General features: G+C 49.3%; 1 protein-coding gene across 1 annotated transcript in view; it reads left to right on the top strand.

The window, feature by feature from the left end:
• The window catches only part of TEX264 (testis expressed 264, ER-phagy receptor), a 140729-nt gene that overhangs the window by 139 nt on the left and 121522 nt on the right, over positions 1–19068 (top strand). Inside the window, exon 2 of the mRNA XM_050957886.1 lies at positions 1119–1407. Coding sequence (XP_050813843.1) covers positions 1150–1407 — 258 coding nt within the window. The 5' untranslated portion in view covers positions 1119–1149. The remainder of the gene's footprint in view (positions 1–1118; positions 1408–19068) is intronic.

The raw sequence follows: 19068 nt of genomic DNA on the forward strand, positions 1-19068 counted from the left end.
GTTAGACCAGGGATGGATCTGGCTGACTTTGAAGTGTTTGGTCCTGGCTGTGCTTGCATTGATGAGGATGGCAGCAGGATTTGTGGTCAATATGAGGCTGAATAAACAAACAGCCAAGGTAGAACTGTTTTTTCAGAAGTAAATTTGTCCAATGTAGTTAAAGGGGTGCTGCTGAATTTAACTTGGGTCCCAAATATAGTTTCTGTTCAAAACCCCATGAGCATAGATATGGGGTTATGGGGAAAATAAAATTGAAATTTTTCTCTATTGTATTCGATTAAAACTTCCTCCCTGGCTTATTGGAAAGCTAAACACAACAGCAGCCTGCTTGTGTGTGAAAACTAGCCAGTGAAATTCACCATGCTAGTTTCATTGCCTGAAGTGAAGAGAAGACAGCAAGCAAACAGCACAAATGATGGAAAGTCATCTGCCATTTTAAAAGCTTTTTAAGATTTAAAATCAGGTGAAGAAATAATGCAATTCTATCTTGACAGTGCCTCTTTAACGTATGAGGAAGTTACCTTTTACACTGTGTCTTTTGCTTCTTCTGGCTATGGTATGGTTAGAGTGATCTGGTCTTGGGAGGGGTGTGAAGCACAGTTTAAAGTCATGTTGATCATACACTAGCCCTCTTCCCACAAAGCTCTTTGCCAGTAGGTGAGATGAGAAACAAATGATCTCGTACATTGTAGTCCTTAACCTACCTAGTCCATTGTACCATGAATAAATCCTTCAGTGTCCTGGATTCCTAACCTGCTTTGTTGTTGGTCTCACCTGGTTACATCTTGGGAAAGTGGGTGGAGCACCAGAGCTCTTCTGGTAACTGGGTGATGATAAACAGTGCCTCCCAATCCCCTGGTCGTTTAACCTCTTAATTCCCAAGAGGCATTCAGGTGGCACAGTTTGCATGTGGTTACAAAAACTGAATGGTTACCAGGATGTGGGGTTAATTTGTTGAGAGCTTCTGAGCTGGTCTTAACTGCTATTTCACTTATTCCTCAGCTGTGTGGAAAACAGAGGAATTGGAAGAGGAGGGTGGCTGATGTTGCTGGAAAGTAGCTTTGAGGCAGACTGCAGTCTCCTATGGCTGGCTTAACTGTCCTCTTTCTCCTCTCTAGTTTGTGAGGGGAGTTTGCGACACCAGGGGCCATGGCGGACTGGGTTCTCCTCGGACTGATTGGGGCATTGCTTGTGCTCCTGCTACTGACTCTCTTTGGCTTTGCCATCTATTCGGGGCTCTTCTCGGAAGTGGTTGTGAGTGCTGGCTCGCCCCCCATCCGCAACATCAGCCTGGCGTACAAGTTCAAAGTGGGGCCCTACGGCGAGTGTGGCAAGCTGTTCACAGAGAGCTGCAGCATATCTCCGAAGCTATGCTCCATTGGCGTCTACTATGACAACCCTCACACGGTAAGAACCAGATGGGAGCTCTTTGGAGCTGGTCAGGCCTGGAAGCCATGCTGCTAATACTCCTCCAGGATGGGCACACAGCTGTGGGAACTGGGCGGAGGTCTGAAATATGGGCCTCAAGTCTGTATATGGCCAAGAGGCCCCAGTCTGGGGGGGATCTCTGGCTAGTTATAGGCATCCCAACAGGTGAGTTCTCTAATCCTCTGGGCTAGGTCTCATGGAGTATCAGTGTAGGCACTGTAGGGACAGGAGTCTGAGGAGGTCCAATTGCAAGTGTTGACAAATTCTGTTTCAGTGAGAGAGCAGAAATAAGCATGATCTCCATATGACCCCAGCTGGGTGGAACACCCCTGTGATTCTCTGTGGAGTGGGGCTGATGTCCTAAACCATGAGAGTAAAGCACTGGATCCCCCTGTAGATGGAAGCACAGCCTTCCCTTCTGGGCTACTGTTTGTTATTCTCTATGGTTAAGAGCAAATTATCTCTTCCTCCCACTACATGCTTGGCTATGCCTGGTTTCTGAGCCTTCTCTAACCTGCCACACCTCTGGCCTGTGAGATGAGGTTTGAAAACATTTATATCCTCAGAAGTGCTTGAGACTTTCAGTTTGCACTTTCTGCTAGCACTTGCTAATTGCATGATCAGATAGTGAGTCCTGATGAGATCCTAAGCCTATTACGGGCTTCCCTCTAGAGTAAAATAGTTCCCTCTGGCTCAAACTCTTAAGGAGGTGGAGAGAAGATCACTGTCTAATGGATGTTAGGCAGCAGGTTGGTACCTTGCATATCAAGATTGACCTAATCCAGATGGCCAGTAAACCAACCTGAGTCTTAATTCCCAGGGGGATAAGTAGGATGATTGACTGACTTGCTCAATGGCATCTGCCTGTGATATAGACACAGTCTCACAAGTGATTCAGCAACACCCAGTGTGACCTGTCAGGAATGCTGAGCGAGACGTGCCAGCAGCTCTGAGTGTGTATGCTGGGGAGTTAGGGCTCTTGGACTTAGGGCTTATAGACTGATAGCTCTGGCTTGGCTTTTCTGGTCCCTGCTGAGCTTGGGCGACTGGTGTGGTGGTGCAGAAGCTGCCTTGAACGTACGAGGCCTACCCCTGTTTTATTGTTAGCTGGTGGTGCCTTTAGACAGCTGTAATGTGTCACTCAGCCTGACTGTCAACATTTCTCTCCTGTTAAGGGGACGCCATCCACTTACGCCTCACTCTTCTGTTTGCAAACGTTCTACCATCGAGAGTTACCAGGGTCCCCAGCGGCCACTGCTGCTGGAGGAGATGGGAGGGAAAGAGCCCCTGGGTGTGCCCATTTGTCCAGTTTGTGTGTTTGACAGCACTTGTCATGGAGTCAGCTTGGTGGCCCCAAGCTGCTCTAGCAGTTGCCATATCTGCCCCTTGCCCAGCCCCTTTACTCTCATCATCCTGTAGCTCTGTGTAGGATGTGGGAAGCAGAGAATAGCCACAGTGCAGTAGACTCCTGCCCCAGACCTGCCACTTCCCCCTCCTGACATGCCTCCAGGATTGGAGCAGAAACTGGTGCTGATGTAGACCCCGTAGGCCGGCTTTATGCCAGTGTGGCGGGGGGTGTGCATTGGTGGTTGTTTCTGCCACCTGTAAAGTGTGGCGCAGTTGGGCTAAGAGAAAGAGAGAGGGACTCCAAGTGGGTACAAGTTTGGGCTGGAATAGGATGGTGGCAGAGTTGGGACTGGCAGGGGATCTGAGCGGCTGACTGCCCTGCACTGTGACCGAAGGACTCTTCCCAGATTGTAAATGCTGCTGGAAAGCTCTGTCGTTGTTTTAGCCCATCGCTGACTACTGGACGTTAACAGGCTGTTTGTGAATAATCTCCCCTCCCTGAGCTCCTAGGCGCGGCGCATCTGCTCTCAAGTCAGGCCCACGTTCACAAGTGACGCCTCTTGAGTTACGGGGAACGAATATTCCACAAGTGGTAGCAGGAAAATCAGGACTTTCAGTACAGGATCACACTGCCCAGCCGATCAGCCTTCACGTCTGCAGCCCTTCCTCTTCCCCTTCTCACTGCAGTTGTCACCCCTCGGCTTCCCCAACTTAATTCTGCTGTTGGGGATTGTTGATGTTGTCCTTGTTCCCATGTCAACGCCCCATGATATCAGGAACAGGAGGGTTGTGATATCACAGCAGGAGCTGTTGGAAGGATGAACGCCTTATTCCAACATAAATCTCTTTAGTAACAGCCACGGGAGCATGCACAAGTGCTGGCCACAGAGCTTGCTCTTGGGAGAAATATCCTATGGAAGGTGCCTCCAGCATGGCCGTTCCTCTTTAAACAGCGAAGTGTATATCTGACAGCTCTCAGTCTGAGCAGAGAAGGGAAACAGGCTCTGGATCAGTTGCTGGGGTCAGCAGCATGGATGTTCTTGGAGCTATTGAGAAACCCCTGCTCTCTTGGCGTACTGGGGGGGTCCTCTTGTTTCCCCCCATTATCTCCCTGCTCGCTTCCCAGTTGCCTCTGGGCAGCAGACACAGAGATACCTTTGGAATCAGTTTAATTTCTTTTAGTGGGGTTATTTAATGTCTGGGACCCTGCTTCAGCCACGTCTGAGGTGGAACGTAGCAGCTTTTTAACAGTGCCCAGCAATGCTACACAGCTGTTTAGTACAGGAGACAGAGAAGGGTAGTGTATGGAATTGGGCCAGGACTTGGGGCTACCAACCTCTCCTCTTTCAAACAGTGCCACAAAGGCCTTAGTGACTATAAATTGTCAGGACCTAAGGGAAATGCATGGTTCCTCCAGCAGCAGAGACCCCAGCCTTGTGCTGGGCCAGGGGATCAGCATTAACACCAAGGGCAGAGAGCGCCACCTACTGAATGGCCAAAGCAGACTTTACAGGCAGCCTGGGCAGCGTGGTGGTAACCTTGAATCTCTCCTGCTGACGTTATCGGTTACACTGGGGCAGGTCATAATACCACATTGGCAAGAGACGTTCAGAGCCATGGTACCAGCACCACTGCTGGGACAATTCCATCTGCCATGCCACAGCTACCCAGAGAGAGCAGCGACCTGTCCCTGGGAAAGGTGCTTAGCTCAGGCTGCTCCTCCTTTACTGCAATAACATGGAATCTCAGTGTGTATTAAGGATAAGACGCAGCAAAATGTCGTTGGACTTTATATTAAGCCATTATTCAGCTGGAGCTTGCCAGGAAAGAGCTTCCGAGCATCTGTGAAACATTCATTCAACAGGGCTGCTCCGGTTATGTCTGCACATGTCTCACCTCCCTTTTCCCCCTTCACACAGCCTTTCCTCACCTCCCTGTCCCTCATGGTCTTCACACAGCCTTTCACCACTTCCTCCCTCTGGTCTGCACACAGCCTTCCACCCCTCCCCCAATGATCTGCACATAGCAGGCAACAAATCTTGTTAGGAAAGTTTTGTAAAGGTGCCTTTGAAAACTGCTCTCTGCAAACACAGTTCCATTGGCTAGTCCCTTGTTCACCCAGTTCTACCCCCTCCCCGCCAGCTGGCCCCATCCTGTTTGCAGACCCCCGTTTTACACCCCACATTCAAACAGGATTTATTGCCCTTGGGTAAGCTGAGAGATGGGGCTCTGCACAGCTCCTTCTGACCTTCCTCACCCCGCAGGGGTGTCGTTTGTAGTCCCAGCCAGTGGACATTCTGTCTCCCTAAATTCCCTCTCCAGCTTTGATGGGATGCAGTATTAACTTGGTTAGTGCCCTGTTCCATCCCAGAGGTGGCTGCATTGCAGGGTCCCTAGGTCCAGTCTGAATTACTGCTTTGGGATCTGTTTGGCTCTGGCCGTGTCAGATCATTCTCTGCTGGTCTGGCAATGCCCTAGCTGGGGAAAAGGGAAGGCTCCCTCATGCTTCACAGAGACGAGCTGGCTCTCCAGGGGGTAGAGAGATGCAGGGGTTCTAGGGTGTACTCACAGCAGAACTCTTGGGTAACTAATTCCAGTGAGGAGCGATTCTCCAGTCTCCTGGTTGATCTGGAAGGACTGAGCTCAGTCCCCCACTGAGCCCAGGGCTCCACCCAACACATTGGTTTCTTAGTGCTGCTTCCACTGGGGAGTTGGGGCATGTACATTGGGTGGCCTTGGTAGTGCTGTGAGCTGGTTCAGCTCCCACCTCTCCACATCAGTTTTCCTTCTTACTCTGAGGTGTCCCCAATTTCCTGTGGATGGGGTATTGCCAGCAGCAATGCCAGCTGCTTTGGGTGCTGGGTAATAATGGCGGGACCTTGGTCTCCAGCGCTGTCCATCTGGCACTGTTCATCAGCACTCAAGATGTGATTCTGGGCAGGGCTGAGCACCACAACCCCCCTTTGACTTCAGTGCTTGTGGGAATTATGATTTCTATTGGTGTAGTGCCCAGAAGCCCCAGGCAGAATCAGGGCCCTGTTGTGCCTGGTGTTGCATGATAAGCTGGCAGAACAATGAGTGCTCCCGGGGATTCTTAATCCCCACTTATTCCTTATGAACAAAGGGGAGTGTGGTCATGGTCTTAGAACAGCAGGACTAGAATGCAGCATGGGCACCAAACCTTAGCTGAAGAAGACCTGCTGATCTTCCTGTTGGAGCACATCAAAGCAGCTCCAACCGTAGGAGCTGCTGTGGGATAAATACAGCTTTGTACATTTTCCTTGGTGGCTGTTTTCATTCAAGTAGCCCTGCTTCTGCGCAATGACCGAATTGCTAAGTGATGGTTCTAAGATACTCTCTGTCTGTCGCTCCTCACCGTGGCATCGTTCCTCTGGGATGGGTTCCCCTGGCCCATGCGGGAATAAGTGTGGTTGCTCCTACATGTGTCTAAGCTGATCTTTCGGGTCTGTCCAGGAAGGACAGGCTGTGAGACCTGTGGAGATCCATGGAGGGAAGGTGCTGAAGAAGCAAAGGAGAGGGCCAGAATTGGCCTTAGTGTTGAACTTCAATTGCAGGGAGCTGGGGGCAGTTACAGGCCTCCTGTCCCTTATTCTGCTGGGTGCCAAAACCCTCCTTTCTGGACTATTATCATTATTATTATTTGTATTACGCTAGCTGCTAGGATCCCTAGGCATGGACCAGGGCCCCATTGTGCCAGGCACTGTACAAATACAGGACAATAAGACGGTCCCTGCCCCAAGGGGCTGAGAACTGATTAGAAGGCAAGAGACAACAGGTGGGTACAGACAAGGGGGGAGTAGATGGAAACGCTCGAAACAGTGAGCCAGCGTTGGTCTGTGAGATAGACTGTGGTCTCGGCAAACCTGCAGCCCAGCCAAGGTCCAGTTTTATATGGGCAAAGAGAGTGTTCAGGAGGGGCTTTATGGATGTTTCTGGCGAGTGCCCCCTGAGCTTGTGGGGCAGCCTGGGAGAAAGCAGGAGCATGAGTGATGGAGCCCGGTGGAATGAGCGTGCCGCTGGGTGTAGTCTGGTCTCTCTCTGTGTTAGTGCACAGGGTGAGTGTGCAGGCAGTGTCCTTGGAGGACAGCTCTGATCTGAAAGGGGAGGCCCTGAGATAGTTCTGCTTGCCTTTGTCTGTTTCTTAGCCCACCGAGCTCCAAGTGCCATTCCATTGTGCATCCTTAGCACCGTCGCCAGCTGAGTCCCAAAGCTGCCACCATATAGAAAACTCTGCACTAAGTTCTGCATGCTCCTGCCAGCGTTGCTTGGATTTGTTCCCCTCTTCTCCCTCTTTTTGTAGCAATACTTGCATAAAAGAAGGTTTGTTATTTACTGAGGGATTGGGCTCAATCCTGGAAACCCACAGTTGAAGTCAAAGGGGAATTGGGTCTTGTCATAGGGTGACTGGCCCTTTAAGGGGAGATGGGCTCTGCTCCACAGGGGACCTCTTAAATCATTTCCCAAGTGGAGGGAATGAACAGAGACAGGACATGTGACTAAAATCCACCTTCAGGTTGGAGATGAGAGAAGGCTGTAGAGTGGAAGGGAGGAGCAGGGAGATTCCAGGCAGGAAACCCTGGGAGGTGCTGCCTGATGCAGAGCAGGGAGTGACTCAGGACTCAGAGGAACAAGAGAGTTCCTCTACAGCAAGAGATGTGCCTTAGCTCCCAGGCGACAGCCTGCATGGAGTTGGAGCCAGTGAGGAAGGCTGGAGTGGGGAGAACAAGCCTGCCAGAGGAACACTTCAGCAGGCCCAGGGCTCAGCAGCTGCTGAGGATTAGGGGCCAGCTAGGATGGATGGGGGAATTCTTGGGTTTTCTTGTGACCTTTGTTAATAAACCTTGGCCCCCAAAAGGGGTGTGACTCAACATATGAAACCTGTGCCAAAGGTATTGGAAAGCCTAAGGGGAGGTGGGAATTGAGGCATCTGCTAGCCCAAAGCCAGCTCAGGTAGGCGGTGCTGTGGCAGCCCTGATCAACTGTAGGAGTTTCCACCTAAATGCTTGGTTCTCATGCAGTAGCAGGGTGCTGGGTTTGGGTTCTTGGCTCTGCAAGGAGCTGGGCATTCCTCTCCCCCACCGTGCGCCTAGCTGACACTAAAATAAAAGCCTAGCTGAGATTGGATTCCACTGGAAAACCTCTTTGGGAAACAGCAATGGAAGGTTTAGTCCTAAAACGGAAGGAGGCTTGGTGGTTAGAGAGCCAGTCTGGGAGACCTGCTCCATTCCTGGCCCTGCCAGACTCCCTCGGTGACCTTGGGCAAGTTACAGCCGCTTTGTGCCTCAGTTTCCCATCTGTACATTGGGGGTTGTGGGAACAAAGGCATTGGGATCAGGAGGCACTGCGATGGCTGTTGTGGAACTGGGGGCCATATGAGTACCTAATACAGAACCAGCTCTGCATCTCTCAGTCCTGCTCCATCAAGCTGCGCTAGGACTGGAAAGCAGCAAGGTTCCCTCTGCCAACAGCCCAAGGGCAAGCTGGAGCCAGCATGGCTGAGCAAACAGCCCAGATGTGCGTCTCAGTACCACTCCCACACCAGGTACATTTGTGACGTCATCATTTCACGGAGGGCATGCCTGATATGGGAGGCAGCAGCGGAGGTGTGTCCAGCCGTACGTACCTGGTACATTGGGCAGAGTTTAGTGATCAAACGGTCTGGTGGGGAAAAAGCTGCCAATATCAGCTGATAAAACAGTGCGTTTCACTGGCTCCCTTCCTGGAGGTCGAGAGCACATGACAGGCCGTGCTCTCAGCTGGCATGTGTGTGTGTGCCTTACGTGTCACATCTGTCCCACTCCCTTCCTGGTGCCAAGGCTCCCCAGGGCCCATGGAGCCAATGTGGTGCTGATGTGTGGCGATGAACCAGTGTAAGGGGACGAACACCTCTTGTGGGTCACGTGGCACAGCTCTGGGGGACAGGCTGAAAGTGGGGAAGTGGATCAGGGCCAGTGGATCCAGTTATTCTGCTTTACACGGAGGGCTGAGGAACAGCCTTGGGCACCTCATGACACCTACCTACCCAATTCCCATTCCAAGTGCCCATTTCAGCCCAGGGAAAGGTTGCCCTGTTATGTGCAGATCAGGTCCTTGTCCCCTGAACATGCCCAGTTGCTAACTGCTGAGGCAGACTTTGCATTGCAGGATGAGAGAGGCCTTGCCTGAAAATGTGCTCCAGGGACACCACCCATCTCTGATGTGTCTGTAGTTCCAGACCAACAGGCCCCCAATGCACCAGCTGTCCCCTTTGGGGGTGCTGCCTCTCGCCAGGGCCCCAGGGAACATCCAGAAATATTATTTTCCAAATCGGGACTGCAGAAAAGAAGGGATCTTTCCCCACCCTGCTGCCCCCTTCCTGTGTTCCCACTCATCCCTCCTCCCTGCCTCTGGGGTGATTCAGAGCCTCCTCCCCAGAAGGGACCCTCTCTGCTTGGTAGCAGAGGCTGCTCCTGTTCAGGTCTGGCCCAGTGTTCCTGATGGTGGCCAGTGGCCAGAAATAGATGTCTTTGTCATGAGACAGTGGAAATAGCTGGCTGGCTGCCTGCCTGGGGCTCTGTGGACAGAGGATGCACTTCCTCTGGGCGACTGGGGGCAGGGAGGACAGTGGGACCTAGCATGCTCTACGTATCAGAGGGGTAGCTGTGTTAATTTGGATCTGTAAAAGCAGCAAAGAGTCTTGTGTCATCTTATAGACTAACAGACTTTTTGGAGCATGAGCTTTCGTGGCTGAATACCCACTTCGTTGAATGCATCACCCACGAAAGCTCATGCTCCAAAACGTCTGTTAGTCTATAAGATGCCACGAGACTCTTTGCTGCTTTTACATTCTCTACGTGGCACTCTCTGTTCTAAGCTGTTTAGATCCCCAACCCCCGGGAGGCAATCGTGTTGGGTGCAGGCGTGTTAAGCACCAGCTGTTGGTCCCAGCCATTGGCAGCAACAAAGCGTCAGTTACCTCGTGCGCACAGGGCTTAGGAGGTGTCTGGACAGTCCATAAATTAGGAGGTGTCTACACCCAGAAAGAGGCTGGGGTGTTGCTTGGGGTGTCCCAAAAGGTGTAACTAAAAGGAATGGGAGAATATTAACTAAAAAGTGAACAGTCGGAAAAACATCCTGCTAGGGTGGGGGATCTGTTAGGATGTGGAATCCTCTCCCCAAGGGAGAGGAGAGAAGCCCCGTTGCTTGATTTGTTTCAGAGTGGTCTGGATAAAGCTCCAGTGAATGTCTAGCAGAGACCGATCCTTCCCAGGCTCCTGACTGGTGGATGAGATGATTCTCTGAGCACTGTCCGAGTGTGTAGGACAGATGTAGACACTGCAGTAATGGCCCCAATGCCCAAAGTCTGATTTTCATGCACTCACACAAGACTTGCCTCCCACACATCTGCAACTTGTTTTCTTGGTTCAGTGACTTGAATTTTGTGCAGACATGCAAGGTTTGAGAAGGGGAGGGAATGGCCATTCTGGATCTGTGTCAATATTGGTTTGTTATTTAGGCTCAGAATGAACATGGAGACATAGGAATCCTAGGCTGGATCAGACCCAGGGTCCTTCTAGCCTGCTGTCCCGTTTCTGACAGGAGCCACCACCAGGTGTCGCAGAGGAAGGTGTAAGAACCCTGCAGTAGCAGATGGGGATAATGTGCCCTCACATTAGTCTCATCCTGGTCTCTAAGGCCTGGTCTACACTACAGGGTTAGGTTGATGTAAGGCAGCTTACGTAACCCTAGTTGTCAGTGTGCGCACTACAGCCTTGCTCCCGCTTATTTAAGTGTCCTACTACACCAACATAATAACTCCACCTCCATAGGGCCTATGTCAGTGTAGTTAGGGTGATGCAGTGTAGACACTGCATTGCTTGCATGGGCTGTTGACTGTCATTCTTGTCAATTTCACAGCTCCAGCATGGAACCATGAAATTGACAAGAAAGCTGGGCTGTCACTAGGGTAGGTGAGGGGCTCCAGCCAAAGCCCGGCTGCCCCTGGGCTTTCCGCTCCCAGCTGGCCTGCAGCCACCCTGCTCAGAGCCTGGCTGCCCCCTGGGTCCCACTCCAAGCCCAGCTGCTGCCCAGGCTCCCAACTCTTGAGCTGGGCTCTCTCGGCTCTGCACTCGGCTCCCTGCCAGGAGCCCAGCTACCTCTGTGCTCTCAGCTCCCCACACTGCCCCTCTTAAGTCTTAGTAAGGACGTGCACCATTGACAGAAGCGGGGTATCATAACCTTAATCCCACATTTGGACCTTAGCGTCCAAAATATGGGGGTTAGCATGAAAACCTCCAAGCTTAGTTACCGGCTTGGACCTGGTATTTGCTGCCACCACCCAAAAAATTAGAGTGTTTTGGGGCACTCTGGTCCCCCTGAAAAACCTTCCCTGGGGACCCCAAGACCCAAATCCCTTGAGTCTCACAACAAAGGGAAATAATCCTTTTTCCCTTCCCCCCTCCAGGTGCTCCTGGAGAGATACACAGACACAAGCTCTGTGAATTCAAACAGAGTGAATCTCCCTCTCTGTTCCCAATCCTGGAAACAAAAAGTACTTTCCTATTCCCCCAGAGGGAATGCAAAATCAGGCTAGCAATCCAACACACAGATCTCCCCGATTCCTTCCTCCCACCAATTCCCTGGTGAGTACAGACTCAATTTCCCTGAAGTAAAGAAAAACTTCAACAGGTCTTAAAAGAAAGCTTTATATAAAAAGAAAGAAAAATACATACAAATGTTCTCTCTGTATTAAGATGATACAACACAGGGTCAATTGCTTAAAAGAATATTGAATAAACAGCCTTATTCAAAAAGAATACAAATCAAAGCGCTCCAGCACTTATATTCATGCAAATACCAAAGAAAAGAAAACCATAGAACTTACTATCTGATCTCTTTGTCCTTACACTTAGAAACAGAAGACTAGAAAGTAGAAAGTACTTCTCCAAAGCTCAGAGAAAGCAGGCAGACAGAAAACAAAGACTCAGACACAAACTCCCTCCACCCAGAGTTGAAAAAATCCGGTTTCCTGATTGGTCCTCTGGTCAGGTGCTTCAGGTGGAAGAGACATTAACCCTTAGCTATCTGTTTATGACACGCCCCCCAAATTGCAGACAGTGGGGAAGCTCACTGGCGGCGATTTCCTTCTAGAACTTTAAAATAAACAGATTAATACAACACATGCACCTTTACATATACCCCTAAGTATATAACTAACAGACTTCTACATTTTAAGAACACTTTTTAACTACTGAAATCTGGGAAACTCTTACGGGAGAGTGCATCAGCTACTTTGTTAGAAGCTCCTGTGATGTGCTGAATTTCAAAATCAAAATCTTGGAGAGCTAAACTCCAATGAAGAAGTTTTTTGTTGTTCCCCTTGGCAGTATGAAGCCACTTTAGTGCAGCATGGTCAGTTTGTAGTTGGTACCGCCGTCCCCAAACATATGGGCGTAGCTTTTCCAGGGCGTACACAATGGCATAGCATTCCTTTTCACTGACTGACCAGTGACTTTCCCTCTCAGACAGTTTTTTGCTGAGAAACACGACAGGATGGAAGTTGTGATCTGTTGCTTCCTGCATGAGCACTGCGCCTATACCACGCTCAGATGCATCCGTGGTTACTAGGAATGGCTTGTCAAAGTCCGGGGCCCTGAGCACAGGGTCAGACATGAGCGTTGCCTTAAGTTGGGTAAAGGCCTTTTGACACTCATCAGTCCACTTAACTGCATTTGGCTGGGTCTTTTTGGTCAGGTCGGTCAGTGGGGCAGCGATTTGGCTGTAGTGTGGTACAAATCGCCTGTAGTATCCGGCCAAGCCTAAGAAGGATTGGACCTGCTTCTTGGACCGTGGGACAGGCCACTTTTGGATAGCATTCACCTTGGCCTGTAGGGGGTTTATGGTTCCTCGACCCACCTGGTGCCCCAGGTAAGTCACTCTGTTTTGGCCTATTTGACACTTTTTGGCCTTAACAGTTAGTCCTGCCTGCCTGATGCGCTTAAAGACCTTTTCCAGGTGTAGTAGGTGTTCGGGCCAGGAGTCTGAAAAAATGGCCACATCATCGAGGTAGGCAACTGCAAATTCTCCCAGTCCAGCTAGTAGACCATCTACCAGCCTCTGGAAGGTGGCGGGTGCATTTCGAAGGCCGAAAGGAAGGACATTGAATTCATACACCCCCGCATGGGTGACGAATGCTGACCTCTCCTTGGCAGGTTTATTTAGCGGTACTTGCCAGTACCCCTTGGTTAAGTCTATTGTAGAGATGAACTGGGCACGTCCCAACTTTTCCAATAGCTCATCGGTGCGTGGCATTGGATAGTTGTCCGGACGAGTTACCGCATTTAGCTTACGGTAGTCCACGCAAAAGCGTATTTCCCCATCTGGTTTGGGTACCAGAACCACTGGAGATGCCCATGCACTGGTAGATGGGCGGATTATACCCATCTGTAGCATGTTCTGGATCTTCCGTTCTATAGCAGCTTGGGCATGAGGAGACACTCGGTAGGGTGGGGTTCTGATTGGGTGAGCATTACCTGTATCAATGGAGTGGTATGCCCGTTCAGTCCGTCCTGGGGTGGCTGAGAACAATGGGGCGAAGCTAGTGCACAGCTCCTTGATTTGTCGCCGCTGCAGACGTTCCAGGGTGGTTGAGAGGTTCACCTCTTCCACGCCACCGTCTTTTTTCCCGTCGTAGTAGACACCGTCAGGCCACTCAGCATCATCTCCCTGGACTGTAAACTGACAAACCTGTAAGTCTCTGGAATAGAAAGGCTTGAGAGAATTAACATGGTACACTTTAGGCTTTAGTGAGGAATTGGGAAATGCTATGAGGTAGTTTACAGCTCCCAGGCGCTCTTGGACCGTGAATGGCCCTTCCCATGATGCTTCCATCTTATGGGCCTGTTTGTGTGCTGCCTCTTGGGCTGCCTGTTCTCTTTGGAAGGCTGCCAGTTTCATGCTTTCTTCCTTTTCTTTCATCTCCATCTCTCGCCTGTGTTCAGCTTCTTTGAGTTGCTCTTCGGCCTCAATTTTTGCCTTAGAAGTCATGATTCCTGTTTTCTTGTGTTGGGGTGCCCTCCGGTGTTTATCTTCTGAACTGCAGGTTCTGTTGCCTCCTGAAGTCTGCCTAGCAACAGTGCTTTTTTCCTTTTCTCTCTCTAGCTAATGTTCAATGAAAGGAAACCAGAAAAACCACTTTATTTGCATGCGTATAAGTGCTGGTACTTGCCTCCTAATGGGAGGGCTATTGCATGACAAAAGACCCTCAACAGTTTGGTAATGGCTTCTCGCTTAACATGCAAGCCACAAACTGCCAGAGAGAGCAGAAAAAAAAATTCTCTCTGGTTCCCTTTTAAAACCAACTGTTTCTCTCTCTGCTAAAAAGCCCTTAGCAGAGAAAAGAAAAATATAATATTCCTACTGGCTTCTGGATTCTGTCTATATCCCACCTGCTGCCAACCATGACATAACCTTAATCCCACATTTGGACCTTAGCGTCCAAAATATGGGGGTTAGCATGAAAACCTCCAAGCTTAGTTACCGGCTTGGACCTGGTATTTGCTGCCACCACCCAAAAAATTAGAGTGTTTTGGGGCACTCTGGTCCCCCTGAAAAACCTTCCCTGGGGACCCCAAGACCCAAATCCCTTGAGTCTCACAACAAAGGGAAATAATCCTTTTTCCCTTCCCCCCTCCAGGTGCTCCTGGAGAGATACACAGACACAAGCTCTGTGAATTCAAACAGAGTGAATCTCCCTCTCTGTTCCCAATCCTGGAAACAAAAAGTACTTTCCTATTCCCCCAGAGGGAATGCAAAATCAGGCTAGCAATCCAACACACAGATCTCCCCGATTCCTTCCTCCCACCAATTCCCTGGTGAGTACAGACTCAATTTCCCTGAAGTAAAGAAAAACTTCAACAGGTCTTAAAAGAAAGCTTTATATAAAAAGAAAGAAAAATACATACAAATGTTCTCTCTGTATTAAGATGATACAACACAGGGTCAATTGCTTAAAAGAATATTGAATAAACAGCCTTATTCAAAAAGAATACAAATCAAAGCGCTCCAGCACTTATATTCATGCAAATACCAAAGAAAAGAAAACCATAGAACTTACTATCTGATCTCTTTGTCCTTACACTTAGAAACAGAAGACTAGAAAGTAGAAAGTACTTCTCCAAAGCTCAGAGAAAGCAGGCAGACAGAAAACAAAAACTCAGACACAAACTCCCTCCACCCAGGCCACGTCCAGACTAGGAATTAAAATCGATTTTAGATACGCAACTTCAGCTACGTGAATAACGTAGCTGAAGTCGAATTTCTAAAATCGAGGTACTCACCAGTCTGGACGGCGCGGCATCGATGTCCGCGGCTCTCCGTGTCGATTCCGGAACTCCGTTCGGATTGATGGAGTTCCGGAATCGATGTAAGCGCGCTCGGGGATCGATACACCGCGTCCAGACTAGACGCGATATATCGATCCCCGAGCAATCGATTTTAACCCGCCGATGCCGCGGGTTAGTCTGGACGAGGGCCCAGAGTTGAAAAAATCCGGTTTCCTGATTGGTCCTCTGGTCAGGTGCTTCAGGTGGAAGAGACATTAACCCTTAGCTATCTGTTTATGACACGGGGTAGTGCGGATATCAGCCCACCGCAGTAATTACCTAACGTAGGTTGACTTGTGTTTCTAGTGTAGACATGCCCTAATAAAGATTGGCTTAGTCCCTTCTCAAATTTTCATGTTTAGTAACAATAACTCTGGCTCTTCTGGCCATAATCATGTCCAATTCCTTTTTGAATCTTGGTAAATTCTTGGCCTCACCGACTTCCTACACCAATTTCTTATTGCAGGCCTGAATTAGTTTGTTACTTGTTTGTTTGACTGGCTTGGTGAGTTGAAGCGTTAACTGTATGGGAGTACTTCATGTTGCTGGGCAGTGATTTCTGTCGTTCTAGAATTGTTTAAATGTGAGGCACCTGTAGATATGTGTATGTGCGCACTTTTATTGTTTTTGACACCTGAAGAAGTAAAAAATAAATATTTGATCACACCACTGCTTACACCGCTGTTGTGCCTGTCTTGAGCCTGGGGTCATGGGGAGCGGTTCCACTCAACCCTGCACCTGTTAACCTGGGACTCCTGAAGGCCAGCCCCAGTTTGAGGCTCCACCCTGAGGTCCTGTTGGCAGAGTCCCGGAGCAGCTGATTGGCTTGCTGGCCCTATGTAAGGCAGCAGCAGGATTGGAACAGGAAGCTGTTTGAACAACTGGGCTCCATCCTGCTCTGGACTGTTGTGCCTTGTGTTTCTGTCTCCAGCTCTTGCTTGATTTCCTGGCATCTTGACCTGGTGTGACTCCTGGCATCTGGCTTGTGATTCTGATCTCTAGTTTGTCTCCTACTTGTGATCCCTGGTATCCTGACCTGGCCTGACTCTGGTCCCAATGTGGGTTCTGACTTCCCAGTATCCTGACCCAGCTGACTCTGTCTCATGACAGTGGACTGCGGCTCTGACCACTAGGTCTGGACGCCCATGACCCTGCTGTGACAGCCTCATGAAAGGTTGAATTATTTGCTGTGGACATTAACTAACCACCAAACACTCTTTGAAACACACACACTTAGTAGCTCCTGCATGATATTTTCAGAATAACTAAGAAGGAATTTAACAGAAAAAAAATCAGTATTTGACACCAGTTAAAATCAAATACTTTCAATCCCGGTTGTAGAGCCAAGGTGGAAGAGGGAATGTCTTTTATTGGGCCAACTTCTGTTGGTGAGAGATTCAAGCTTTCATGCTCACACAGATCTCTTCTTCAGGTCACCCACTATTCTCTTGGGACCTACAATGCTAATCCCAAATATAGATCCCTATTGCCACCTGCTGGAGAAGGGTCTGAATTTCAGTTCCAAGCCACAGGACAATCTTGATGCATGTATTATTCAAAGTAAACAGAAGATTGCCTGCTAAATTCACTTAAAAATTAAAAAAAACCCAGTGAGCTGCCAAGGCTGTGCTTGTAGCAGTTTGCTTTTTGTTTAATAAAATCCTCTCTACTTACAGCTTAATTTTACTTCACTCAGTATTTATCTTTGTTTTATGTGCCTCAAAACAGGAATTGTGAGCACTTAAATAAAGGGATTGAAAGGATGTTTCATTTTCCTGGAGCTTGGCTTCTGCTGAAATGCTCTTTAGTCACTTCTTAAAGCAACAGTCTCAAAATCGTGACAGAGATTCCTGCAGCGACAGTGTGTGAGGAGATGTCTCTTTCATCTTTCAGACTCATCAGCACTTTAATAATTGAGCCACTGTCCCCAGGAATGATTCCAGGATTGGACCCTGCAGACTATTCTCCACAGCTTTGTCTAGTTCTAAATGTTTCAAGCAGTGGAGCTTCTGCACCGTCCCTTGGAGACTGTTCCACAGTTGTATAGATCTCACTGTTAGCAAGCGTTCCCTGTTATTTTGGCCTAATTTGTCCTTTGCTCAATTTCAGCTGTGATTCCTAGTTATACTTTAAGGGATTGAATAATTCATCTCTTTCCAGGGATTTACATCCTTCTAGAAACAATAGTCACATCTGCCTGGATGAAGTGTTCTCTGTATGTTTTCCCAGCCTTGTCAAGACTGTGTGGGCTGGTGTAGTGTAGATCCCTGGCATTCTATAGTTGGAGATCGACCTTTGAAAAAGCAGCTTTGGATGTGAAGTGGGGAGTCGAGTTCCATCCCCTAATGCTGGAATGTGTAACTCTGCAAGGAATCCAGAATGCTCAGCTGTGTCTCATAGGTCCTGTACCACTGACAGAGTCTCATATGGTTCAAGTGGCAGGTAATTTGGAGAAAATAGGGTCTGTTGAGTTATGTATCCTTTGGTGCCATAAAGTTCCAAATGCTTTGTAATGTAGTGACAGCTCTGAAATCCTAGGTGTCCAGGAGGTTATTGCAGTCCACATGTGAATCTGTTTAGTAGTGAATCTCTTCATTACAGGAATCAGATAACAGTCCTGACCAGTTTTTCACTGATCCTTCTTTTCCAAAAGTTGCTCCATTCTCTGCTTAGCTCCAAAAATATGGTCTGGAGAAAATGTGGTGTTCTTTCCATAGCAGAGCTCCACACGCAGGTCTCTTGTGTGGCACAAGGTGGCAGCAGTGTGCACTTTGAACCAGATCTCTGCTCTGTAGCACAGTAGCTAGCATTGCTTGCGAGAGTCCCTTTGTACATTTACAGTTGCCTTAAAAAAAAATAAAAAAGAATATTCTTACGCTGCGGCATCAAAATGCATCTCTAGGAGTGTGTGGGAGTGAGGGGAAGGAAAGGCAAGGAATCCTGCGAGGTACAGATCTGCTATGGGAGAACAGCACAGGCAGTTGAGAGAGAGAGAGCTCACAAAATTGGAGGCATGATTTCGAGCTGGATCAGGCTGAGATCACTTTGGGAAGTCCAGGGGTCGGCTAAAGGAGAGAGGGGAACCCTCCTATCACTGGACTGCACTTGGGGAGCTTTGTGGTGGAGCTGGTTTGCTGGTTCCTCCTTGGAGCAGAACAGCTGTGGGGTGTTTCCAATAGAGCCTGGGACTGGAGGAGGCCAAGGGCTGCACTCTCGAGGCCCTGTTGGTTGCATTAATGGAGAAGCAGGCCCAGTGCTGCTGAGCCCTCAGCCTCTGCATCCCAGCTGTCCTCCCCATTGATAGCATCATGCAGGAGGTGAGCGCCCCAGGCCTGCCTCGCTGCTTCTTCTCTTTTGGCTCATGCCTCTTGCAAGGAGGCGCGTGTCCCACAGAGTCCCCAAGGCAGGTGAAGCTGCCATAATTACCGCCTGACCAGATGGTCTCTGAGTTTCTGTATTGTAGAAAGAGGAATTGGAGATGGGCACTGTAACCCACTAGTGTAATTTGCACCTTCTGTCTGACTCACGCCACCCCCACCATAGAATCATGCACTGATTTGAGCTGATGCAGGCAAGATTTGTAACCTGAGGTGGAATGAGTTTGCGGGGCTCAGCTCTCAGTTCCTCACCAACTGTAGTTAAAAGAGAAACCCAGGACCAAGAGGGCACAGTTGCTGTCTCTCTGCTTCCTAAGCACAGTGAATTTGGTGCTGCTGAAAGGGGACTGGGTTACCAGCCCTGGAGCCTGAAGTCCTCTCTCCTAGAGTGGGGAGAGCAAAGGTGGCAGCTGTACAAAGCGTTGCTACGCAGCTCTGCCAACATGCCCTGTGGGGCATGGTGGGATACCTTTCTCCAGGGTCGAGTCAGTCCTTGATACCTCTACTAAGCCTGGCAACAAGGATCACTGGGA

This window comes from Gopherus flavomarginatus, chromosome 6, assembly GCF_025201925.1.
Source record: "Gopherus flavomarginatus isolate rGopFla2 chromosome 6, rGopFla2.mat.asm, whole genome shotgun sequence".
In the NCBI taxonomy this organism is placed as follows: Eukaryota; Metazoa; Chordata; order Testudines; family Testudinidae; genus Gopherus; species Gopherus flavomarginatus.